At 39.6% G+C, this 27,918-nt stretch overlaps 3 protein-coding genes and 1 long non-coding RNA gene across 5 annotated transcripts in view; 1 reads left to right on the top strand and 3 right to left on the bottom strand.

Moving 5' to 3' along the window:
• LOC112566038 (phospholipase D1-like) overlaps positions 1-9,140 on the bottom strand; it is a 33,409-nt gene extending 24,269 nt beyond the window's left edge. Inside the window, exons 1-2 of one of the 2 annotated variants that reach the window (XM_025241963.1) lie at positions 8,858-9,140; positions 2,098-2,260 (exon numbers count right to left, since the gene is read on the bottom strand). In XM_025241963.1, coding sequence (XP_025097748.1) covers positions 2,098-2,260; positions 8,858-9,026 — 332 coding nt within the window. In that variant the 5' untranslated portion in view covers positions 9,027-9,140. The remainder of the gene's footprint in view (positions 1-2,097; positions 2,261-8,857) is intronic. The other variant, XM_025241964.1, reaches the window with a different exon arrangement.
• A 2,510-nt stretch (positions 9,141-11,650) lies between these two features.
• On the bottom strand, positions 11,651-14,062 carry LOC112565939 (neuromedin-U receptor 2-like). The gene is made up of 2 exons (XM_025241842.1): positions 13,978-14,062; positions 11,651-13,064 (listed from the first exon to the last, which is right to left on the bottom strand). The coding sequence occupies exon 2, from the start codon at positions 12,917-12,919 to the stop codon at positions 11,651-11,653; it is 1,269 nt and encodes a 422-aa protein (XP_025097627.1). The 5' UTR covers positions 12,920-13,064; positions 13,978-14,062.
• Positions 14,063-16,411: 2,349 nt separating this feature from the next.
• Positions 16,412-27,555, top strand: LOC112566575 (tetraspanin-33-like). Its single transcript, XM_025242803.1, has 7 exons — positions 16,412-16,969; positions 19,675-19,895; positions 24,856-25,041; positions 25,438-25,614; positions 25,983-26,132; positions 26,619-26,735; positions 26,882-27,555. The coding sequence occupies exons 2-7, from the start codon at positions 19,728-19,730 to the stop codon at positions 26,948-26,950; spliced, it is 867 nt and encodes a 288-aa protein (XP_025098588.1). The 5' UTR covers positions 16,412-16,969; positions 19,675-19,727; the 3' UTR covers positions 26,951-27,555.
• Positions 19,907-27,918, bottom strand: part of LOC112566577 — a 44,098-nt gene continuing 36,086 nt past the window's right edge. Inside the window, exon 3 of the long non-coding RNA XR_003099649.1 lies at positions 19,907-20,817. This is a non-coding gene — a long non-coding RNA (uncharacterized LOC112566577). The remainder of the gene's footprint in view (positions 20,818-27,918) is intronic.

Genomic DNA, 27,918 nt, shown 5'->3' on the forward strand with positions numbered 1-27,918 from the left:
GCATAAGTGTGTGCATGTGTATGAGTTCATATAAGTATGAATGTGTTTGTGTGTGTGTGAATGTATGTGGAGTATAAAGAGATACATCACACAATCATTGGGTGAAGGGATGTATATATCATTCATTACCTACACATCATGTCCCATTCACTACCTAGATATCAAAAGGAATTCATCATGGGCAAGAAGGGAGGCAGAACATTTAAACATGCCACTATGCACATAAAGCTTCTGTTTGATCTAAATAGAATCTGGCAGAAATAAACCATTCTTCCTATCACGACCAAAATTGAAAGAAAATGTACAGAAGGTGTCATAGTAAAGCTAACATATACACAAGACCAGCAGTTTAGACCCATCACTAATATTTCTAAACAAAACAAAGCAATCAGGCCAAGAAAAACTGTGCAAATACAGTGAACAGCTGTGACATGGAGTGAATCAATATCCTGAACATGAACAGCTTGTGAGTGGTAAGGCAGAAAAAATATGAAGCATAAAATGGTGCCTTTTCTTTACAGGATACAACAGCCAGTGTGGCATACATCATCTGATAACTATATCTTTTCTTGCTTTTATTTATGTCATCTGAGCTTTTCTTTATCCTTGAATGTTTATGTACCAATGACATGGGCAAGTAACAAAGAATATGCATTATGTGAATATGTCATGCATTAGTTTTAATATTAAGCAAACCATTAATAAAGTGATTAGTACTATGCTGACATTATAAAACATTTGTGGTAAAAGTCATTCCTGCTTACTCTAGTCTTAAGATAGGAAATAAATGTTCTTGACAGCCAAACTGTGCAAGCTCTCTTGGTACCTGGAATATTAAATGTTTGCATGTTACTTTTGAAAATAAGTAGCTTACACCACCGAAAAATATTTGTTTATGCAAAAAGAAAGTGTTGAGGTGTAGATGGTAAGTCATATTTTCAGTCAGATAGCCTATATTGTTATGATGGTGGGTGTGCTCGACTAGTCGCCAGATCTCACTGCTATCTTTGTTGGTCAAGTAGCTATAAGTTAAGCTTAAAGTCAAGGATATGAGATGACCAAGCAAGAAGTGTGACTACCAAGGTAGGCAGAAAAATAAAAATATCAAGCCAGCAAAAGAAAATCAATCCTTGCAACAAAACACCATACTACTGCCTACTCCTGATCCTTGAGATGCTTATCACAGTCCACCACCTCAAAAGGACAGTTTACCACCAATCAAGAAAAATAAAGCATTTATATGGTAAATCATTTCTCCTAAACACCAATCGAAAAGGTGACTTTATAAAATTTATAATGTCAGTAGACATCTATACTGATGTAGGGCTTCGAGCAATCTGAGCACCCTTTAGCTGTTTTGACATAAATAATGTACTCAGTCATAATAGGGTATGAGACGTATCATGTTTTTGTGTAATCCATAAGGATTCTACATACAGCAACATCAGCAACTGAATGTTCTTGCTGACAAATAAGGTTGTGTCCCTACGTGTTTTATATGCATATTATGTCTTTGTGTATTAGCCTTTCTCTTGTAAAGCATACTGAGCTTTCTGCTAAGTAGGGAAATGCATTATATACAATCCCTGTATTATTATTATTATATAAAAAGAAGGTTATTTCATCTGACTGGTTTTGAACCACTAGGGGATGTTAAAATACTGGTGCTGGACCAGACTCACATGTACCTGTACAGTGTATTTTTGTGTATGTGTGCTTGCTACTGATCAATGATGACCGTACAGCTGGCAGGTTTTGGCACAGGACACATGGACATTTAGCGTAAACACAGAACTTATATCATGTGGATAGTCATCAAAATCTCAGAGTGACAAATTAATCTCCCCTCACTTCTCATGTTTAGCTTTTATACTTTTACAAATGTTACAAATTATTTATAAGATAATAATAATACTATTTAATTTAATTAATTTCTAAGATTTGCATGTTATCTGCTTATGTTTTTTGAAAGGTTGACTTGGTTTGCTTGTAGTCTTTTTGTGGGCAGCATAATGTGCTCCTATCCACAGGAAATGAATTTACATATTATCATAATTCTTATATTAAGTAACTGAAATAAAAACCACAAGTACTTACCTATAAGGGTTGATGACATGATCATCGTGTTCAAAGCATGTAATGTTAATATTGATGGGAGCATTACAAACCCAGAAATTCTCTTTTTTGGTGCTGTCATAGCTGTCATAGGCGCCAGCTGGCTTAAATATAGTCCTGAATGGAATGATGGGCTCTTTGTTCTCTGCAAACAAATTAAACACAATCTTCAATCACAAGTTACATTTCTTGGTCACATTAAATATGGTATACGGATCAAGATAACCAGCATTTAAATTTCCCTCTTATGAAATGCACATATGTAGAAAGATGAAGTAAGGCAAATCATATTAAACAAGACCCCACAAAGCTAGGCAATGAATAATGTTATTTCTGATCCATCACCTGCCTGTTCATAAACAGTGTTCCTAGGGGATATGCAAGTGACAGCAGCTTAACAGGCTCTCTTGTATTTACTATATTTTCGGCTGCTTGATGGGGATTATGATTTTGTGGACCGAGAGACGCTGTGGAAACTGCTGAGACACTATGGCATCCCGAGGAAGATCGTCAACCTGATCCGCAACTCATATGAGGGAATGACGTGCCGAGTAGTGCATGAAAGACAGCTAACAAGAAGCTTCGAGGTGAGGACAGGGGTCAGGCAAGGCTGCCTGCTTTCACCGTTGCTGTTCCTGATCGCAATCGACTGGGTGATGAAGCAAGCCACCAATGAAAGGCGAAATGGAATCCAGTGGACTCTGTGGAACCAACTAGACGACCTTGACTTTGCAGACGATCTGGCACTCCTGTCCCACAGCCACCGACAGATGCAAGAAAAGACATCAGAGATCCAGTCAGCCTCGGCACAAGTGGGGCTACACATCCATAAGGGCAAGACCAAGATCCTGAAGGTCAACACTGACTGCGAAGAGCAAATCAGGTTGGATGGGGAGCCGCTAGAAGAAGTCGACACCTTTACCTACCTCGGGAGTGTGGTGGACAAACAGGGAGGGACAGACGCGGATGTAAAGACAAGGATTAACAAGGCAAGAGGCGCTTTCATAAAGCTTGGAAGGGTCTGGAGCTCCGGGAGCATAGGCTACACGACAAAGATCCGTCTCTTCAACTCCAACGTCAAGTCAGTCCTACTATACGGAGCAGAAACATGGAGGACGACCAAGGGCACAACGAAGAAGATCCAAACGTTTGTCAACCAGTGCCTGCGCAGGATCCTCAGAATTCACTGGCCAGAGAGGATAAGCAACACCGACCTGTGGCAGAGAACGAAACAACAGCCCATAGAAGAGGAAATCCTGCGGAGAAGATGGGGTTGGCTAGGACACACCCTAAGGAAACCAACATCAAACGTCACAAGACAGTCGCTGACGTGGAACCCCCAGGGAAAGAGAAAGCGAGGAAGGCCGAGAAACACCTGGAGACGGGACCTCGCCGCCGACACCAAGCTCACCGGATTTGGATGGGGTCAGCTGGTGACGGTAGCCCAGGACAGGAGGCGTTGGAGGGCGGTCGTCGATGGCCTATGCACCAGGAGGGGCGAAGGGCATAACTGATGGGGATTATGAAATAATGCCATAGTCCACATTACTTGCCTCACAATCTAGAGACATTTTTCAAGTGAAAATTTGATCATTTTAACTGTAAAACCTAACCACTAGCTTTCTACAGTTTGCAGCAGTTCTAAATGCAATAAAACAGATTAAAAATAAATAACAAATTAAAAACATAAAAGGAATTGAAAAAAGAAAACGAAATGCATGGGAGATAATTTTTAGAGCAGCTGACAATCAACAAAAATGGATTGAGTTAAAAATTCTTCACAGAATTTTACCAGCAGGTTTTTTTTCATAAGAAAGAATTTTAACTTTCTCAAATATGTTGTCTTATTGAAGAAGAGACAATCTGCTATGGCCTTTTGTTAGCACATTCTGGAGAGATTTACATTCAGTCACGATCAGCTAATATATAAGCAGGCATTCACTGATATACAAGGACTCTCACTTATATGTTATAAATTCTGTAGGATTCAACTTCCTCCTCAAAGTAATGTCAGCTCAAAAGGCCAAAATCCCCATTTGTCAATGACAGGATGTGTCAGTTACAATGGTTACTAGAATGTAGTACACATTGATTGCTGAAAGAATAATCAAAACACTGCATATGGTTTGGCACAAATCCCTTATCATCTGCTTCTGTTCAATTATTGTTCTCTGAAGCTCTTCACTCTAGAGAAACAGCAATAAACAACATTAAATTGCTCCACATATCCACTAATACTGACTCTCTGCAGCTTCAGTGCCTTCCTGTCTAAATAAAACGTATTACAGCTTTTGCCTTTCCTTGCCCTGGAGCAAAATCAATACAGGCAGGTGACCAATCTTCCCTATTTTTGCAATCAACAATTTGAGTTTGTTTGTGATTTTATTGTTTGTGATTTTATTGTTTATGACAGTGTCAATGGACCTTATAATTATCAGAGGTATATTCTCACTTTGTCTTTTTTCCTATCTTCATCCCTGAAAAGCAGATATCTATATATAAATAAATATAAAGCCAGATATATACCAAAGCTGACATTGGTTCACAAATTTATTGTCAAACTGCGTGGACAAATGTGGCTATGGTTGCAAAACAACATGGACAGAAAAAGTAGTGATGCACATAAAAACATCATTACTCCACAAACTTCCGACATCATCAAACACACTCATTCTTCCGCTCTCTCACAAACATTAACATGGTTCTGGCACACACACACACACACCTATGCATGTGCATTCATGGCAACGCGCACCAGTTATTGAAAAGGACAAAGCCACTGTGGAAACAACAAAGCTACTGTAGAAACATCTAGCCTTGCCTTCCAGCCTGATACCAAAAGAAAGCAGTCAAAATAATTAAAAAATTCAATGAGATGCATGGAAACATCTATGATACTACCTATTTGGGCTCTCAGTTGATGAATGTGGATGGCAGTCAATGTTAAGTTTGTCACATATACCTTATGGTTAAAAAAAAACTTTTATGGAATGTACCCTTGAGAAAGCTGCTGCTTCAAAGACTTTGTATTAATCCTAAATAAGTAAGATTTTTAAGTGCATGAAATCAGGGTTACATGACAGAGGGGGAGGGGGGGAAATGAGAATCCCTCAGCTGTAAGAAGTACAAGAGTACAGTCATCATAAGAGAAGGGAACTGTGGTTGTTCAGGTCTAAACATTTCACAGAGTACGGCAAAGGCATGAAGAAGACAAGGGTAGCACAGTGCAACTAGTATAGTTGGTTTACTACATTTTGAGCCACTTGACCAAATCGTGCAAGTCTCCTAGTATTTTTTTTGTTGTTGTGACCTCTTTTCACTTTATAAGAGTTGAAAGTGGGCATTTAATTTCTTCAAGAGGAAAAATTGTTTACACTAGTGCCAAGCAGTCCACCCATTTTCCAAAATAACAATCTCTTAACAAAGGAATGTTACACTGTTGTACTGATCACCATTTCATCAACAGATGACAAAAGGTTGCACATTGACTATAGTTAATGACTGAAGTAAAAATTAATGTATATTTTTAATTTTTGACTCAAGCCATTCATAAAATGAGTTGCTGACAGATAAGTAGATATGGTACTGATCTTAGTTCTTTAAGTGCATTGTGATTGTTTTACAAATTTTTTTGGGGAGTAGGGGTGAAAAGCAGACAAAATGACCTAAATTTTTTCATATATTAAATGGCACAACCAATGAAGCGTTATGCATGTGCTACGGAGAAACTGCCATTGAACAACCTTGCAATACTTTGGAAAATGAGGTCCTACCTGCTTACCAAACTGCAGACAAGAAATGCAGTGTTACAAGGCTTTCATTGTATTAACTGAGCAATGTTATTTGCTCCGTCTAAGAAATTACTATTTTGTGACAAACTAAACCTAAAATTCAGAATGCATACAACTATTGGTTTCAAACTGATTATTGCTCTTAGATAAAACATAATTATAGTTATCATCTTTAAATGTTATTACAGTCAAATCTCCCTACTATGCCACCTACCGGGACCGAGCAAAAGTGGCATAGTAGCGAGAGTGGCATAGTAGAGAGGGTTCTTAAAAACGGCTTTATTTGTTCAAGTTACCCGTCAGTCCAAAGCAGGGGTGGGCAATTAATTTTCCCAAGGGGCCGCATGAGAAATTGGGATGGTTTTAGAGGGCCGGACTAATATAGTTAACTCAGTTTTACCTAATACTGTATGTATAGTATATATACTGGCGGGCGGGCCGGTCAGAGACAGGAGGCCTTGCCCAGGTCTGGTCCAAAGCTCTCAAGAATCGTCGGCTTCGCTAGCTGTCTCTTCTCATTCTCCCCCTCACCTCTTCATCCTCCACCCCTTCCAACCACATCCGCGCACCTGCATCCTGTCGCTAGTCGACCCCCTCACACCTTCCCTCTGTCACGTGGCTGTCACCCGGCCAGCGACCACCACCACCCCATTGCCAGCCTCCACCCTCCCTGTGTGCGTGCTATGTTCCATCCCACCTAACTGCGATGTCCCACACTACCGTACAGTATAGTAATCGAGCACTGCGCGGAATTTCACAACTTGTGTCTTTTAACAGTCACAAAAAAAGTGGCATAGTAGCGAGAGTCTGGGGTGGCATAGTAAATTTTTTTTTACATTGAATTTATAGTCGGGACCGAGCAAAAGTGGCATAATACCGAGAGTGGCATAGTAGAGGGGTGGCATAGTAGGGAGATTTGACTGTACATCATTTTCACCATATAAAGATCTTATCAAAGGAGTCTCATCTAAGCTAGAAATAGTATATGCTTGTTCCCCCCCACCACCACTTATTTTCACATTTACCTTCAAAATGAAATATAGTTTGATGGATGTAACTTTATGGAAAACTGATTCCGCATCTGAATGCACCAACTTTTTTCCCTTTAACAATTGACTAAAATATTTTCCAATTAAAAAAAACAACTTTAAAATGACCCAGTTACAATGTAGCAGCAATTGCTACAGGTCCTTATTTCAGTATATTATGACAGATTTAATATGATACTCTAAATTTGGGTAAATATGTTTCTTTATAATTTTGGTATGAGAACCACCTTAACGTCTGACTATGCTGCATTATAATGATTATGACAATGACTTGTAATTATTGAGTTTTGATGTATATAATTGCAAATTCACACATTTTTAAAAACAATTTCGACACAATCAGCCATTTATTCATACAACACATTTCTTACACATTGTCACTTATACCCAAGGCTTTCTATACCAACACTAACCACAATCTTAAAAAAAGCACCCATGAGCAAGGTGGAGTAGAAAATGAATACTTTTGTATTTATTTTTATTTCTCTACAGACTGCTCAAACATATGTAGTAACAAAACATATATACTTAGCTGAACATGGCAAATTATGTGGCATATAAGCAGAAAGATAGCAGCCAATATGACAAGAACATAAAATGGGATTTTAAAAAAAGGTAAATAATGAAACTAGATCCAAATATAAAAATTCTCCTCTTTAAAGCACCCAGTTATGTACTGCTTTCGAACCAGAACTTGAACAATTACATTCATTTGATTAAAAATATCTTCCACTCTCAAATTCCAGTAATACGTCTTCTTTCGATATTACTTCCACCTTTTATAGCTGTGTATTTCTCTGATGCTGAAATACTTGAGCAATGTTTGATTGAATCAGATTCTTTTACAAGGACTGTAATCCCTCCGAAGTGTAATTGAGATTTTAGTGTCTTGCTCTGGCATGATATGTGTGTGTGACTCAGAGAGAAAGAGAGGCGAGAGAGTGAGAGGGAGAGAGAAGAAAATTCTCCAGTTACTTCTGGTGTGCACTTTATATATACAAGTTATTATTGCTACATGTGAACAGAATTTATACACTATATTTATGCTACTTTCTACACTTTACATAATCAAAAAAGGGGCAGATAAGCACCCTCATCTCTGTGGCTGACCTACTGCAAATATATGTTTAGTTATTACATATCAAAGAAGCAATGCAATAAATTGGTAAATGCATTATTGATTCTACCTCCTCTGACAAGAATTGTTTCTAGATATTAAATAAAGTTGTATTAAGATTCTTCTAAATCCCACTCCCACAAACATGGATACATTTCGATCAAGTTTAGCAAAGATCTACAGTTCAGAAATGGTACTCTAACAATATTTAAAAGCAGATCAGTCCAGCTACAGTACATTATTAAAGTTGATATACAGTATGATTTAGTACCACTGATGTTATTGAGTGGAATGACTAAGCAGTTTTCATAACAATATGCACGAAAGTGCAGTCATTGGCATGTATGCCTGAATGATTTGTTCATTTTTGAGTTGCTGCTAACAAAACGCACTTGTATCACTAGCTGTTTAAGACTGCAATATACGTATATCCTGAAAATCAATGTCTGAAAGAGTTAAGTGCGCATTTATTTGTTTTGCATTCTCGCTATTTTTAAAATATAAAGACAAAATAAAAATATATATCTGCTAAACAATACACTACATTTCCATGCCATCTGTCACCATCAAAACAAGTTATTGTAATTCTCATCATACGACGTGTACAACAAAACTTCGAATGCTAGACGAAAATGATCTAGCTGTTTTGCTATATTGAAGTGTCCAGCCCGTCTACGTATGCTTAAGAAACAAACGCAGTAAATTAGTAAAAAAAAAAAAAAGAAAAAAAAAATTCTTTTACAATCGCTGAGGAGTGTAAGCTGTATCCCTGTGTTTACACTTACCGAGCTCAATGCTGTTGTGGACAGTGTTGCCATCGACCGTATCTGGTATGGGGGACAGTACATCAAAGTCCTCCTCCGCCTCCGAGTCATATTCGACAACAGAAAACGACCTCAGAAACTCAACTGTGGTGTCTCTTATATGTGGAGTCGTTCCGTCCGCCTGAGCCATTTTTCTGGTGAGCTACATGTTTCACACCGATATTTATAAAGTTAGCTTAACTTATCGCACTTCCGAACGTCGCTCGGTCCGCCATCTTCTCACGTGACGTCATTAAAATGGAGGGCTTCTCGGTCGTCTGCTACAAAATTGTTGACTTGAAGACATGTCTTCTTCCTCTCATTTCATAAAAATATGACGTGATTGTGGAAAGAAAGAGAAAATAACTTGGCAGAAATGTGTTTTTCTGGAGTGTGAATCTGTGGCACCTCTGGGTAATCGTTTCGACACTGTGTTTATAAACCGTGGTATGTGAACTATATAATGACTGATTCTCCCATTCATAAAGCCTCGATTAAAAATTAATATTTTGATCATAGTCAGTCAAGAAGATAGGTGGATAAAGTAAAAGTATTAAAAGATCACAGGAATAAGCCATTTATAATTTCGATCAGCGTACACGAAGTAGATATATTGTAGAAGTGAGGGTTAAACCACCACCACGAACCCCGCGCGATAATCACAATATATAACAGCTTTAATAAAACACACACACACAAAAAGACGTTAAAATCTTTCTACTACTCTCACTAAAAATGTCACGACAACACCGACACAGAAATGTACTGATATTACTCTGATTCAAGACCAAACGACCAGAAAACCGTCTGACACAGCAAACTATATATAACAGCAATTAATGCATATAATATACATTGTAAGCAACGTGGAGAGATATGGCATTGGAAGGACTTTGTGTAGTGGTCTTCGTTAGCAGACAGACTGCAGGGGTAAGATAAGAGAAGGAGCTGTTGATGTCCCTGAGAACCATATTTGAGAATCAGATAAAGATCGCACTGTAACCTGAAAGGATCAACGTAGAGTATCGTTGATACACACATGAGAACAAATGATAACATAAAAGCACATATTGTAGCCAGTATGCAACATTTGGGGGAGACGGGAAGCCAATATAACAAGAAAAGATATTGATGGAGTACGTTAGTCATGAGCTTCACACATTACTCTGCAATCTCTGTGTTTGGCGCAAAAGGAGTTTCTGTAGTCAAGGAGAGACGGACTGGAAAAGTGGATAGCTGGCCTGGAAGACGGACGGAATGTAGTACAATGACCCTCGCGTGAAACTGTACAAAATGTATTAATATTAAACTCTAATATTTATTGCTCATATTTAGCTCGTTTCCAAGCCTGTAGTGTGTATTACTTAATATATATATCACATCTGTTTCCCCAGTCCATAACTTTATTAATAGTGCGTTCTAATAAATTTGTTGCAAATGTGCTTCCCTCCAACCTGCATCCCCAACCACGCACCCTGGCTGCTGAGCGGTAAGCGAGGCGATAATCGCAGTGTCGTAGCACCAGAATTTTTGCATAGTGGACCAAAAAAAGAAAAGCCGGCTAGATTCTTCTTCTGTCGCTCCGATTCTGTGAGCAAGGTGCGCATCTCGAACCCGCACATCATATGAGGACAACAGGACACCTGTAAAGCCTTAACTTACCTTAGCTTGCGGGAGGAAAGCCATTTAAGGTGTTTTGGTTCGATGAACAGCTGCTCACATGCTTTGAAACCCCCTCCCTTCCCTTAAGTCGTTAGTATTTGGTAATGTAGGCAGAATTAGGCATTAGTAGATTAGGTGATCGGTGATAGCGGAGAGGGTTTAGGAATTCGTCGTCGTATAAAAGCTAGAATTTTCCTTGGGAACCTTTTTTTCTAGAACAACAAAGAGGAATGGACATTGGCGCGAGGGTTTCAGAAGCAGCGACTTACCGAACAGCGTTTAGTGACGAAAAACGGATCTTCCCGGCTACAAATATGCAAGTTTCCGTTGTTTAAATACTGTATCACAAATCTACTTGTTTGTGTGATAGGAGCGGCCTTATAGTGCTGCCAGGAAAGCCGATATTGCAGAAATCGCCATTCTATGTTTCATCTACTGAATAGAGCAATACGTATATGCAAAAATCATATAATCGGGAAATGTAAAATATAATGAACTAAAATAATAACAATATAGTTTTCGTGTTAACGAAGTGACTTTGTTAAAAGCGTTAAAATTTGCTCATTTTTCTAATCCATAACACTGACATATTTTAGTCTTGAGGTAAATAATATAAAGTGCGCCTGTAAGCCCGGCTTGTATTTTTATTTTGGCTTAATGCGAACTGAATTTCTACGTTATTAACTGCGATACATACGGAACTTGGTCTGACTAGTATTTAGAACAATCAAGATTTTCTTTTCCATAAAACTGTGTTAAAGCAAATCTCCACCAGAACATAGTTAACTGTATGCACGAAAGTAGCGATGGTCAAAGAGAGGTTCACACGATCAGATAAAATGGTCGACTGATTCAAGTTCTTATTTATTTTTAGTTTGTAAAAGATATTTATTATGAAGGGAAAAAGATATGGATACGTAATATAAGTTAAACGGATAATACTGTATGTAACATCCATATAATTTTTATTTCATGATAAACGCGTGTTCTCTGAACTAAAAAATCGACGAGATTAAATAAATTAATAAATTAATTTATTTAAAAATAAAAATAAAAACCAGATCATTTTAATCCCTAGTTTCGTCATTTGCAATAAAGTGGTTAATAATAGTTTTATTTCCAAAGAAAGGTGATTGTTTTAGTAAAGAATTCGGAAGGCAATATTTTGAGACTCTGATTAACATTTTCTGTAGGAATTTTCCAAGCACCGGGCGTTTCGGGAGAGCGTTCTGGGACTGTGGTTGCCCGTGAGCATCCACAGAGACCCTGCAGCTCAGACCTGAACCGCGAAGACAGCGAATAGTAGACGAAGAAGCTGACAGCACAGTGGGCGTAAGGGAAGTAAGGGGCGATTAAGTCTGCGATCCTGAATGCATTGTGCTGGCTGCCGAAAGGGGAGAACTCTGGATAAACAACGCGACCCATAGTGAAAGCGATTACCGGAACTTTGCAGGCAACGAAGATGCAGGAAGCGAGGACAAGCATCTTGGTCAGCGCCACCTGCTGGGGCTGAGCGTGATTTCCTCTCGAACTTGCCTTCCGTCGCCAGGACATGGCGGCTCTCAGCTTGACCACCGTGATGGTTGTGACACCTGACACCAGGGCAAAGATGACGAACGGAAATATGATCATCATGATGGTGTCATCCACCGTGTCATACAGGAGCAGAGCCTCGTTGTCTTGCCAGGCAGCTGATCGAGCCATTTGCCACATCGTCATCCCCGTCGTGTTGTCGTACACCGGATATACGTATCTCTTGATAGGATTAGTGGCGAACGCCAGTTGCATCCCTATCACTATGGCAACTAACATAATACCCATGGCTTTAGTGCTCATGAGGGAGTTGGCCATCAGCGGGAACACCACACACACACAACGTTCCACAGCAATGACTGCATTTATGCAGGCCGATGCTTCTCGGAACCCCGCGCACACCCCCATTGCATAGCAATGTGTTTTCCGATACAACTCCTCTCCTGGGACTGGCTGCAGAAGTTTAATCCAATAGGTCACGTTGAAAGCCAGAGAAGAAACAAGATAAGTCATGTCTACCAGCGCGTGGACAAAGAGGCAGAGGTTCATGCGATCTTTCAGTCCCTGACGTCTGAACACCAGGCAGTTGACGATGTTTGTGGCGATGCCAGCAGTGACCACCAGGGGCTTAAAGATATTATTGTAGTAAAACAAAGTATCTAAGTATGCTTGATAGCTAACTATATTCCTAGGATCGCTCCATGGGAGGAAATCAACGGGGTGTTGAGGAGATGTAGATGTACTATTCTGAACCTCTTTCATGGTCGTCAGTGACAATGTCGTTACATCGGCAAGATAAGGGACAAAGTTTATGAAACATACAGCGTCGCTGGATTTGTTCTTCCACATTTACTTTTAAAGCCCTTCAAATACCAGTTCTCTATCTTCTTGGAAGATGAGCTGCTCGCTAAACTACATTGCTACAAGCAAGGCTGAACCACTTGAAAACATGATCTGTGGCTGTGAACATGAAGACAGCTCAGCAGCTTGAAACCTGGTAAGCGGTATAAAAAGAAAACTCTAATGAATGAATTAATATACAACTGTTTAAGGAGCACATTCTCCAGTCAACCTTATCGTCTTACTCGGGTTTGTGAATCCATATCGAAGGTGCAAAACCTTTTATTAAATCCATTTGAAGTGCAGGAGAATAAAAAACTGAAATATTTATTTATTATTTCATTGATTTCATCAGTAGTAGTTCACTTATTTAGATATATATATATAGAATGTTAATTTCTTCTTCTAATCTCTTTGTTGATATTCAGTCTGTTGATACAAAGGGATAGATATATAAAATGTGCAATAACTCAAATTCCCACACCATCCCCCATGCATGAAGTACCTTTTCTGTGTCTAAGATCGGCATCGAAACATTGGAACACTAAACCATTTTTTTTTCATGAATGCAAAAGGAACAGGAGAACAAAGACTTTTTAAAATTAATATTGTAAGAACAATTATTTTTTCTTGGGAGGTACATCGACTTTTGGGTGGGAAGAACTTATTAGCAGCAAAAAAAAAAAAAAAAAAAAAAAAAAAAAAAAATTCTCAATCATCAGTGCTAAAAATAAAACTTATTCTGGTGAAGTAAATCGATCGTGTTTGCTTGATTGCATTTTTTTTGCGCTGTGAAATGCTACAAATCGCGTCTAAAGGGTCCTCGTGTAGGACATGCACATAAATGTTGTGTAAACAAACCTTTTTGGACTAGGATCGAGCGTCCTTAAACTTTACTACTCTGTCGTCGTTGTCATCATCATCGTCGTCGTCATCGTAGTCGCCACCACCAATATGACCCTCATCACCAACACCACCATCACCACCACCACCACCATCACCACCACCACCACTAAGTTCGTCCCTGAGCTTGCAGCCCCAAAATGAAAATAAGCTGCTGTTCGTACCTTCTAAGGGTATAACAGTCCAAAGGGAACAAACACTCAGTTCGTGAAGAGAGGAACGTTCCCTCAGCAGGAAGATGACGTTTATAGATACCTTCATTATCGGACGCTCGTGATCTCTATATATGCACAGTGTAAATGTCAATATTTACCTGACGGAAATTTAATAATTTTTACAAAGGACTCCCGCACTTGAGAAACACAAATGACATTTTATTATTCTGTTTTTTTTTTAAAGTTATCAATTTTATTTTTCGACCATTCTGCATAAGGTGTTTGTCGACCTATCTTGAGTCAAAGTGTCAATACACAGTGACATTTTCCAAAATAACAATCTGAAATTACATTGAAATGATGTTTATTGTAAAAATAGTTTGTAGGTTTTGAAACAACGTGAAAATTGACATTTTTCTGGCCCTGAACATATTTATTTTAATGAGTACAGTTTGCAACGCCTTTTAAATAAATATCAACTCCAAGGCACTGACAGATTCGTCTTAAGATACTCTTAAAATTTTATTTCATTTATTTTGGAACGCATTCTTTTAATTAGTTGAAATCTGTTCACCGATAATATTTTTTTTTCTGAAAACAATCGTTTGATACAGTCTCTGTTCTTTTATGTATTTTATCTTTGCGCTGCTCCCCCAATCTGCGACGGTTTCTTGGTCCATTGATATTTTGTTTCTTGTAAAAACTCGGGCACATTTTCGTTTATATATAGATTATCAACTTATTGATATGAAGTTCTTCCAACTAGTGGAGGTGCGAAAAAGGTGGAAGAAACAAAGTTCTCTGTTAACAACTACTGACGTGCGTGATGTCAAGATGAACATCGTTTGGGAAGAGTGAGTTAAAGCAAAGGCGTCCAAACACTACCTGGTTCGATACCCGTGTGACGCAGCATACGTCTCTGATCTACCCGGTTGTTGGACAGGTAACTGACTCAGTAAAGGGTTGGGGTAAGGCAAGGCAGCAAGGTAGAGGAGATTGGCACCATCATCGTGAAAGCTGGCTTCAGCACTTCACTTTCCTACGACCGTAAGATCATGGATGCAGCTGTACATGTTTCTGATTTTCTTTCTTTACTTCCTTCTTTTTTTTTTCTTCCTTTATTCATTTTTTACGCTGATGGCCACCACCAAAACACTTCAATAAAACAGAGCAGGTCAAGAAAATGGTCATGGACATGTTTGCTTTATGTGATTCTACCTGATTATCACCAGGATGTATCATGCATCCACAGAGGCACGTATTGATCCGCCTGTCAGCAGTTAATATGTCAATACTTTTACAATATTAACAGCTGTTTAATGTGTATTTCAGTGTAGTGAGACAGGCAGATAGGCAGGCAACCAGGAACAGACAAGAGAGAAAGAGAGACTCACGAATAGACATGACAGACAAGAAAATCCGGTCAGGGATGGATTGAAAACAGAAGAAGCAAGCTAAAGAAGTTCTGTAGCAAAACGCGTCTATTTTGATATCAGCATGTGAACAGACGCACAGGTAAAGGCAGGTAAGCGGACAGCGTTTGACAAATACTTTCCATCATTCCTGTGTGTTTGTGTACACGCATGCGCGCATGCTTAGATATCACACGTGCATGTCTTTATGCATTGCATGTCGCCTACATTCTCCCATAAAGAAAACCTTTGTTATCTTCCTTCACATCGACATCCTGCAGCACAGCCCACAGATGAGAACATTTCCTGCCGGCAGCCCCAAGCGTGACATTGTTTACGTTTCTTTACACTTTGTCAACAAAACAAAGCAGGCGATCAGATCCCCTTGCAACCAGCTACTTGGTTTGTTTGTTTTGCTTGCTTTTGTAGTCTGGAGCTGCAAAATGTGAAACTTTCCTTTCTCGCCACAGTATTTAGTTGAAGACCACATTGCAGAGCATCTGTCTATAAGGTAAAGGCACTCGAAACTATAAGTCGATGAGGTGATGGGAGGGAATTGGTGTTTTATACCGAGCCAGCAACTATATCCTGGCAAAGCAGCTAACCATGTAAGCAAATGCTGTATGCAGAGAAAGAGCAGCGTGCCCGAGACGAGAGCTGAACCCAGGACAGCCAATCTTCACTGGATTGGTGACAGGCGTTAATTGTTGCGGCACCGGACCGCACGTAAATAAATGAGGGGAAAAGGTCAGTTATAGCGGAGAAACCGTTAGTTTGAGTGAGCCAGCAAGTGAGCTGGGGAAAAGAATACGAGTACTTTTAAAATGTTTCTGTTAACATGTTTCGAGAATGCTACTCCTAGTTAAAACTTCACGAATTTATAAAACAAAAAACGATTACACACCATGAGTTACCCAGTGAGTGGAGAGAGAGAGTGATAGACATGTTAGAGATGAGTGAATGTCAAATGTATGGGTGTACATAGTTGGCATCGGGGGGGGGGGGGGGTGTGCTTCGCTCGCGCTTTCAACATTTATTCAAACCAACATCAGCTTCAGTAGCAGGTTGAGCATCTTGTCGCGGTGGCTGCTCAGTTCGCGAGCACTGTATGTTTGTGTGCGGGACTCTGACCCAAGCAATCGATTGCCTTCTCTTGACCCAAGCGTGCCTGCCACACACATTCGCGAACATTCGAACATGGACGTGCGATCCCGCCCAAGCTGACTCGGATATCGAACCGACCCGCTACTCTCGCCTTGTCCGGAGCGTTGGGATTTACTCCCCCTTGTGGCCTCATGCATCATCATCTGAAGTCTCCATCATCTGACTTCTTCAGCTGACCTTGTTTACCTGCTGCATTGTTGTCGTGTGGGAGCTGACGTCACTCGACTGCCCTTCGTCTTTGTCCAGATTGTTGCTGGTTGGCTGAGATGTTAGTTTTTATTCCTGCCGACTGGCTCTCACATAACCATTGACACAGATTTCGTCCTAAACCTTCAACGTTCCTCTAACACGTTTCGTCCAGACAGTCTGATCGGACTATGTGGATGACCCAACCAGAGGAGAACCTCATTTCACTGTAGTGTCAGGTAAGTGACCCTTGTGTGGTTTATAAATGTCTGTATATTTATCCATCTTTGTTTTTCTGCTTCTCTCTGTGCCTTAGTCTTCATTATATGCCTCAATTAATAGCAAACACACCGCAGACTATATTTTGTAAGCTCCATAATATACTTTAATTACAAATCAATTTTTCACGGAAGGACAGACCTGTTACCTGAGGAGGTCATTATAATTTCTGCCCTAATAACAATAACTAGAGCTAGGAAGAGGTGGAGTTCACGGCACCCGGCGTGCGCGCGCGCACACACACACATCCCCGCACATTGGCAATGATGTGTTTAAAAACTGATCGTCTTAATTATTCGCGAATATATAAAGTGAAGTGGCTATTCACTCAAATATGGTCCAGCGATGTGTTTTGATATTCATGTTGGCTCTCACATCATCAAGGTTTAATCACGGACGGTTCGTGGTTTAATGTGGCTTCTTGCTTGTCGGAAACAGGCATCAAGGCGAAAGCATCATCCTACAATCGCTCTCTCGCACACGCGAATCTCGAACCCGGCACACAGCCGCATGGATTCTGCGGTGTTGAGTCAATTTGCTCTTCGTGGGTCAGAGCTGAGTAAATATTTTTCACTTGAATCGGACAACAGCAGGTACAGACGGCTCGAAGAAACTTCCTGCCTGGAGAAACAGATCAGTCAAATGTGTTTGAAAGAAGAAACTTGTGGTTAGGAACAATGAGACGAAAGTTGTTTTTTTTAAAGGCACTTCCCAAAAGTGAGGCAGGAATCCTATTCGGATCATTATTTCAAAAAAAAGAAAAATTTATTGCGCTGTAACTTCAAAGTTACTCAGGATTTTTCTAATTCTATAAATATTATTTTATGCATGGGTGATGTTCGATTCTTAATTTTCATCTAAAACATTTCATGAGCTAATGAATAACATGAGAGTTTTCATAGAGGAAAGTGAAATATCTATTGATATTGAATGTACATATATAAATTAAAATCATATAATGTATAAAGTTACTTTCATAATTTGTTTTTGTAATGTTGTGGTAATATTTAGACGAGAACTCTAGTTATGACATAACTGAGACATGATTAATGTGGTATTGCTCGGCAAAGGGGGAGATACTCCATGGCGTGACAAGCTGATAATTTGTTTCTAGTAGAGCGGCTAGGTTATGAGGCTGGATTGCTAGTTAGTAAACCAGAGATATGTAAACAAATACCTATTCAGATTTATATAGTCTCAAATTTCATAGATACCTTTTATTAGATATCGGGTAGAGCTTCGTAGTAAATTACTGCTACTAGCTATGAGTAAATCTCTAAAATTTCAATGTTACTAGTGTTGGTTTATTCTATGTGGATGTTTCACTGAGGGGTGTGTGTAGGGGGAGACGTGTGTGTGTGTGGTAGGTGGGAAGAAGCCGAGAGTGGCTAGATGGGACTAGAGATGACTAACTGGTCACTCTCTAAACCTTATACTTGCAAGGGTGGTGCCGCTTGCATAGCAACATGCTTAATGTAACTAAGCGGGAAAGAATGTATGGATCCTGTGAAATCGAAGCTGACCACGATAATTCGGACATTCTTTCCCAAAGGAGACAAAATTAATTTCTTTCCCCTCTCTCTCTCTCACACACACACACATGCACGGATACACGAATGTTTGCGGCACCACGCCCCTCCACCCCTACTACACACTACAATCATATTACTAATCACATGCTTGCTCATGTAATCGTGCAAATTGGATTCGATGTTTGCAGTTACAAGCACGAGCGCAAGCATGTCTGTACCAACACCTATGTACACTGCCAGGGTGGCATTGGTGCCGAGACATAAAAACCTACTTCGACACTCCTTCTGCAAGCACCTTGTAATCAGCGGCAAGATTCTATTTAATTTCATGCACTCCACGCCCATTCTTGAGTATTGACCTAAGTATTTACTTATCTGTGCTGTCAGTTCAACTTACCTAAGAACATTGACAGGTAAGAAAACCAAACCCGTGAACCACACAATACACAGCAATCCCGATAGCAACTGCTGCTAACGACATTCATTAAAAAGAAACAGATACTCAAGTCCTTAGCAACTCATTAGTTTGGATGACATTGTTAGGCGGACAGCAGGCAGCCTGTCTATAATAGATGGCCATATTGAGTGTCATTCTGAGATTGAAAGGATCACGTAGCATTTATGAGTGATTTGATATTTGTGACTTAAATTGTTGCAAAATATGCATGGGGATTCTTTTTCGCGAGTTCACATAGTATGTGAATTGGTAAGTGAGAACAGCTTGGCCTCCTCAAACACTTGTGTCTGTGAGATGATGTGATGATGTGATAATGTGCTACTCTCAATCTTGACGGGATACAAGATTTCTCAGCTGGACCGGACTGTAGATTAGCTTTATTTCTGAAACGTTGACATCACGTACAACAGTCATAAGTGGGTAGCAAACTGCGAATAGAAGTGATGTTTTCTGATACATTTCTTAAGCTGATCATTTGACAAATCTTGCTTTGTTTATTTATAAAGTTTTTTATTTTGAAAGCATGGTTCCTATTTGAATGATGATTCAGAATTTCACACAGAAAACCTGGGACAGAGTGAAGCGATAGATGCTGCCTTCTTTATTACGGTTTACCATGGAAAGACACTCGTACTGTCGTAGCATACAGCCAAACACCATTTTGATTTTCTCACAGCACAGTCCCCGAGGCCAAATAGCGCGGATTGCAGCTGCAGCCTACAGGTGAAAATGGAGGAAAAACGAGTGACAACTCCGACATACCTACCCACTAAGGAGATGGACATCAGCAACTACGGAAGTTCCGATCACGTGCCGTCCTTCACCCCGCAGCGTAAATGCTGCACGCGGGTTCTTCTGACGAAGTACACTCTGTTTACCCTCAACTTTGTCCTGTTTGTAAGTCCTGTTCTCTTTGTAATCATTATTTGTTTAGACTTGAGCTGTTGACCTTTTGTTTATTATCAGTAGTTACAAGTTCATTTTGGCACTATACGTAAAAAGAAAATGAGAAAATGACTTATATCAGGTAAGACTTGGTTAAATAATCGCTTTGTATTGCACCTTGCTACAGTTTTTTTGAGTAATGCAATAATGTCACATGTAGAACAGCCGATGAGGTCCTTAGATAAGACCATTAATGCGCGACACCTCGAGAAAGTTAACCTCAATTAACGAACAAATGAAGGAACTGACCACGCGGTTCGGTAGTCTTGTGGGGCGTTCGGCAGTGTAGTTAAAACACTCGCTTGTCACCACTGCAGTTCATATCTCGTCTCGGGACACTCTATGTGACATCTGTCTACAGGGCTAGGTATCGCGGGTTTCTCTGGGTACTCTTCCCCTATAGTGCTAAATAGCCGCAAGGTGGAAGCACTTTCCTACTACATAAGCCAACAAAACTAACCATCGGAAGTCTTATAGCTAGTGACGAAGAAGCTCATTAGAAATGCTAAGATATGCTTGAGCTACTCATATACTATATACCCTGCTTTAAACAAAATCCTCATCTTAAACTGGGTAAATTCAAGTTATTTCGTTTTTCCTCTTCTGTCTAAACCTTCTCTTTCTCCTATTCTTCGTTGCACTTCTCCTCCTCATCATCAGTATTTAGAAACGAATTTTCAGTCCAGTCACTGAAACACATTCTTGCAAATCTCCGATTTTGTTTTACCTCGACTGTGGTTTATTTGTCCCTGAATACCGTTGCACCTGTTTAGCTGAACAGGAATGTTCTCATCATTGCCATTTCAACAATACACAGACATCGGTCTGAAAGCTTTAGTTACACTCTTGCAGTTCCTCAGAAGATGCTCACTGCCTGGATGGACGAACGAAAGAAATATATTAGACATAAATTGACAATATTTTTTTCCTTTGCCACTAAACTGCCTTACTCCAATATTTCACCTTTTAAATACTTTATATTTTATAATGTACAATTTTACACATTTGTGATACGTGTGTGTATATTTATATATCGAAATTTGATAAAATGCTTTTCACGTTTTGCCTGATTGGTTTTCAACCAAACAAGTAGGCAGAATGACAATAGATCGAAATCTTGTTAGTCGTCCTGAACTTTTGTGTTGCTTATGGTGAGAGACAATATCACCTGCAATTAGCTTATGCCAACATTATTCAAACATTGCTCGGAAGGTAAAGGTTCGTAAAGTGCATTGAATGAAGAATATTTATGAAAATGCTGGTCGGAAAAGCTTTCTGGACGATTTAAGAAACGACGAAGTATGTAAGGATCATAAGGATGATGACAAACAGTAGAGACGACACAAAAGGACACCAAAGTCGATGACATTTAAACCAAAAATACATCTGATATTTAGGTGCATAATAAAACACTGCTATCTAGAAAAGTATTGCTATAACAAAGTATTGCTGCATAGCAAAGTATAGAGGTATAAAAGTATTGTTATACATGGCAAAATATAAGCGTTTTGTCTACGATCAGTATCTTGTAACCGAGAAATTTTGGGTTTGTGGACAACAAAATCAATCAGATATATATATATATCAAAATGCAGATTTTGTGCGTAAAAATTACCAAACGCCTGAGTCTGGAGAAATATTGGACTTTTGCATTGACATCCACACAGATGTCTCCATTAGACGAAACTCTACAAATCTTTATTTTGACATTTTCATAGCACTCAGTATTTCGTTCATAATATCTGTGACAAACTTTGCAAACGAACTCCAGTCGAACAGAACTATCAATTACCTGTTGAGCCTAATAAAGGTTTCCAACGAATTGAAATATGCTAAAAAGATGGGAGGAAAGAGTATTTCCATTTCTAGCCGTGCAGTGTATAATAATCGTCAAAAAACCTGTCGCATGAAGCCAGTTTTGGGCATTAGAAATGAATGAATATTGACTGGGAAAATTATACAAACCACGTCTTAAGTCCAACACATGAATCAATTCTCCAATTACAACTGCGAAGCGTTTTTACCTCATTCCCCATTACCTACAGTGGCACTGGCATGAGGAAACTCAGAAAGAAATCACTTATTTGCTGTTGAGCATTCGAAGCAGCACGCTACCCACACCGATCTCAAGAACGAAGTTCATTCTTCACAGTCGGAGATGGACTGAAAAACATTAGAAACATCCACCATCCAATGGTTCTGAGAAACTAATAATTGGAGGTGGATGGAAGGTGTGGAATTCACTATATTTTTTAAAGTAACCTGTAACTTGTAAAGGTTACTTCATTCACAACAACTGTTACAACACATTCTTGAAACATAATTCATAGCCAAACCATGATCAATGTATTTCCAAAAAAGTTTCTTCAGGACATTTGGTTCACCACTTATATCTGCAAAACAGAGAGGTTTAATTTTCTCTTAAACCTTTTCATTTTGATGTAGAAGAAATATTTACTCATTAGAAATTGCCATTCATACATCAGCTTTTAGTGACTATATTAGTAGGTTTGCGATGGGAGCTTTAAAGAAATGTGGATAATATTTTATAAGCTAATTTTAACCTGATATATCGTTGTGCAAAATGGTATAGATAAAGGTCGATTTATTCACTTTGGCTACTCAAAACCGTATAAAACAATATTATAACTTTATGTAACTTTAGCAGCTGTGCAGGAGAAGAAGGCTTTCAGTTCTGATCTGTATCGTGAAGAATTCCGATAATAGATAACAAAGTTAAAAGCACAGTGAACCTCTGTACATATAGTGGCTATCATAGCCAGAGTCAAAAAGCTGTTCTGGTAACGACTGCCCATGTCGAATCCGGGCAAAAATACCGTAATCAAGATATGACCAACATACGGTGTTGATGTTACGATGTATACACACGAAACAATCACAAGCATCTTAATCAAGCCCCTCTGTTGTGTCTGTTTGTCACTTCCGCTGAAACTTGTCTTTTCCCGCCACGAGAGAGCAGCTTTCAGTTTCACGACTGTCGCCAGAGTTGTGATGAAAATAGTAATAAAAATGCATAGAGGTAGAAAAGTCAAAAGAAAAACTTCTATTTGTTGAAATAAAAAGTAATAGTCTTTGAATGTCTTCGAGGCTTCTGTTCCCCAATTGATTGTCTTGTTTGTCACGTTACTTTGTCTAGAGACTACTTCGTAATGAAAGAAATTGTAGACAAACCCTACTTGTGTGATGACGAAGATGGAAGCAAGGAGCTTCACCATGGTGCCTTTCTTCATAAGAGAAGATGCACGAAGGGGCAGATAAACGCACACACACCGTTCGATGGAGATGACGAGATTGATACAGCTGGCCATGGTCCTGGTCTGATCTCGGATAGCTAAGCCATACCTGTTGGATTTGAAATAAATTTCTTTGCCTAGCATTTCATCTGCAAGCTCAATCAAGGGGCCGATCTGTGTCACGCAAAGCAATGAGAGTAAGTACAACAGGTCTGCCAGGGCCAGACAGAAGAGACAGAAGTTCATCCGGTCTCTCAGACCCTGGCGCCAGAAGACCACACAGTTGACTATGTTGGACGGAATGCCCACCACGGACATGATCGGCTTAACAACACACTGCAGTATTAAATTTAACCGTTGGTACGTTTCATAACTGATGAGATCGTACACATTGTTCCATGGCAACACAACCTCGGCTTTTTTGCCAGCAACATATTCAGAGAAACTTGTGTTCATGATACTTGTTCAAAGTCTTTTAAATTTAAAGGTTCAAAACATGATCTCTGTTCTGAGGCAGCTAGACAATCAAACATTAGTAGCTAGGTAAGGCACAAGGCACAAAACCTTTTTATTCTGAGATTACAATAATTCACCGCACGACTGTCAATAGAAAAATTAAAATCAGTTTAAGTGCGGAAAAAAATACAAAAGCTGAAGACGTTTTTCAGCCAAATTTATTAAATGTTTAAATCTATTGTTGGTTTATATTTAAAAGTTAATATTTGCATTTATCGGCACAAACAGCTCCGTGTATAATTTTGAGCTTACGAGGCTACGACGTAAAAAAAACTAATAAAATGTAGGACCTGTTGTCTGACGAGGGACGATAGATTGTAGGTTAGGACTCATTAAGCCTGCACGCCTAATAATTTACCAAACGTATACGCGCGCGCGTGAACTCAAAAATTGCTTTCGACTTACATGTAATTGATGTTTTCGTGAACAAAAAAAAAAAAAGAAGAAGAAGAAGACCACGCCGAAATGAACCCTTTCTGGGTGAAAATTAATTATTGTTAAAAGTAGTTTTAGTTTAGATATTTTGTGTAGTAATCATTGATATTTATCTGTGAAAAGACTTTGTTGTATAATTTTAAAGTGCGTAGACTAATAATAGTTGCTAAAAAACAAGCAAATAAAAAACAAATATTTAGGGTCTATTATCTGAAAAGAGAAAACTTTTTTCTCAAAAACATTAAATGCGCTCTAAAGACATTTGATGTAAAGGCTTAAATTGCATGTTTGGTAAAGGTACATATTCAGTTATATTTGTACACGAAGTCTGCGAGACAGGTACACAGTCATTGATACAGACACGTAAACGTACGCGTATGCACCTGGACAAACAGGCGAATGCTTTTTTATCATAGACATTTACGTGCAGACACGCACACACATTCTAACGAATAGTCGGCTAGTTGACAGAGAAAAAAATGTTGTACTCTGGGAATAGCTCAGTCGACAACGATTCACAAAGGTGCAACGACCACCAATTATTGGCAAAAACTCACACTCTGTGAAAGAATAAGCCTTTGTGTCTTATGGTCTTACGCATAGCCAAAGTAACTAAATATTATGTGATTTATTAAGAGTCTTATTGGTATCAAGAAAGAAAGTGTTTGCTAAATTTGCTAAGGACAGTCTGCTTTGTGTTGTGGAAGCTGGCAGGCGGAGTTCTGATTGGTCTGGGCGTGTGGTCCAGGGTGCGAGGTGCCTCGCTCGCCGCCTTCAGTGACTTCACCGTGGATCTGTCAATCCTGCTGATAGTCATCGGCGCTGTCGCCTTGGTCGTCTGCTTCTTCGCTTGCCTCGGCGCTCTCAGAGAACAGCTTATACTACTAAAAATTGTGAGATACATTGTCATTTTTAGTCTCAAACAATCCCGTTTTCTACTCACCAATTTCCATTTTCAGCATGCAAACCTTCTTAGGATGCGTCGTCTTGAGCTTCGTGGGCACTTATTTGTGAAAACTTTTATGCTGTTCGAAAATAGTTTTGGAAGACCTGTTCTCTTGAAAATTTTGTTCCTTGCAAATCAAATTAAAACTAGCAGTGTAGGTACGTATACATGCGAACTTCCAAATACATATGCTAGAGACATGCAGCTCCCGAACTCCCTGTGATCACTGTTTTGTTTTGCCCTGCTACATAGACACTTAGCACGTGAAGACACTGGAGTGTAGGCGTTTGTGAGACTGGAGCGCGTGCGAGGAGTTTGATGATGATGTGCTGGTTTGTCGCAGTATGTCGTCGCCGTGGTGGCGCTGTTCGTGGTGCAGATGGTGGCTGGCATACTGGCTTTTGTCCTGCTGGACACAGTGGAGCGACGCTCTCTCGCTCTCCTCAGAGATGCTATGGCAAGCTTCGGCAAGGGAGATCACGCAGAACGCGACAATGTCATTGACAGCTTGCAAGAAATGGTAAATCTGGACAAAACTGAGTCGGCGAACTCTGTCGACTACAAGACATATCAAGAGGCTCTTTGTATCCGTAATTTTGTCTGATTGAACACACGACAATATATTCATTTCCTTTCAGTAACCTTAATTTTTATTTATATGGTGTATATTTCTGACTTGTCATGAATTCCATTGTAGCTTACTGGAGTTTGTCTACGAAACAAAGGAACGTAATACAATAAAGTATTCCGTGATAGTAAAGCTACTTGACAGTATCTGGAAAGGAAAAGAAACCTCGAGCAGATAAATATTATACGGATTTGTGAAAAGAGTGACAGGGAAGGGTTAGTAGACCCATTGTTTGCACTATGTTTTATTACGTGATTCAGTATTACTGCTGCGGAGGGACATCGTACCAGGACTGGGATGTGAGCGCCCTCTACAACTGCTCCACCAGCGTGGACAGCGCGTGCGGCGTGCCGGATTCTTGCTGCCTCCACCACTCTGTGAAGTGTGGCCGCTACACCAGACGCTACACGGTTTGTTACCCACACCATGTTGACAGCTACACGTAGCAGTAGTAGTAATGAACAGGGCAAGGAAAGTTTCGTGGTAGCAACGGGTATAACAACACCAATGAGGGTGACAACGACGATCACACTGGCGACGAAGAGAACGATAACGACGGCGATAAGAGCAACGACGATGATTGTGGCGACGATGTGGTTTGGGTTACCACGTCAGAGTAGTAGTAGAATGACAAACCGAGTAAGGAGTAGGCAACATTGATAAATGATTTTGTTAATGTAATTAATCAAAATAACCAGCAGTGACAAATAGATAAATGACTTTATTAGAGTAATTGGAAAACAACCAGCAATGACAAAAATGTGATCTGTAAGGTATTGCTGCTGCGTGTAATTCAAGAGGTCAAAGTTTGGACAGAGAAAGGTTAATCCTAATGTTCGAGGGGGAAGACTGACAACAACGAGGTTAACTGAAGTCTTATCTGCATGTTTCTGTAGGAGACCTACGCAGAACAAGTTATCTACACCCGCGGCTGCATAGGAGCGCTCATGAACGTGTTCAAGGATAACCTCATCATTACTGGCCTCATCACTTTTGCCGTTGGTTTCCTGCAGGTACGCAGTTCTAACCTTTTGCACCGAAAGTTCTATTTAATATGAATATTGTCGGTATTTAACTGTGTGAGGTAGTATGTTATGTGAGACACAGTATTAAAAGTGGTTTTATTTACGTTTCGTCAAATGCTTTTTCAATGTTTCAGATATTTTCCCTTCTGCTGGCTCACTGTTTTATGAGATACCTATCCATGGGCATGAAGTTCAGCTTATGAGAATCCTGTGCGGTTTGTGTGGTTAACTTCCCCTATGAAAAATCTTAGGATCTGACTTAAAATGTGAGCAGCTCCTGTTCCACACCCCAACCCCCTGGAGTGTTAGCAGAAAGCAAAAACACTATACATACATATATTATCAAGGGAAACAATAATTCTAAGAAACATATATATATATACAAGTCTCTCTAGAAGTGTGGTCTAGGTCTGACTTTTAAAGGATTCACTACCCTTCTCATTTCAAGGGTTGGTCGCCTACAGCCAAGAGAGCATAAGCTGAAGTGCTTGCGGTAAAGGCAAGGGCTATTGTCTCCCCTTTCTTGTTTCTAGACGCTGCAGCTTTCACCGTGAAACTCAACGCTGCTCATGTGACTGACTGGGGAAAGCAGCTGTTGTGATTGTTCTGACGTAAACAATATACTTAAATACTGTATTTGTTAAACGTTTGAAACAGCTCCTGTAAGCAAGGAGGTTGTTAATGAGTTTAATAATGAATTGTTTATTCATAGATCTAACAGCATGTACTTATGTTTCATATAAAAGAATTTGCTGTGTCTGTGAAGCAAATGTCGAAAAGAACAATAAGGAATAAAGAAGGATGTCTGTGATGGTGTTATCGCGCTACTCTGTCACTGTGTGTCGTTGCCGTAGTGGCGCTGTCTGTAGTTACCCTCTCTTGGCCTCCTCAAAGACACCATCACAAGTATTTTCAAGGGAGATAACACGGGAGGTGACAGTCATGGAGCAAATAAAGAACCTCTTAAAGCTAACAGCCGATGAACACTGCTGATATTAAATCATCCCACAAGCATCTACTCTCTTGTTATTTAAAGGAAGGCACAGACAGGTACAAGCTTACAAATGTAATATAGAACATCGGGATCATCCACACAAGGCTGCCATAAGATAATGGCACTCTTATAATAATACTACTAATATTGATACAAAGAAACTTGAAATACAAAGAT

Source organism: Pomacea canaliculata, linkage group LG6 (genome assembly GCF_003073045.1).
Source record: "Pomacea canaliculata isolate SZHN2017 linkage group LG6, ASM307304v1, whole genome shotgun sequence".
NCBI classification, from domain to species: domain Eukaryota; kingdom Metazoa; phylum Mollusca; class Gastropoda; order Architaenioglossa; family Ampullariidae; genus Pomacea; species Pomacea canaliculata.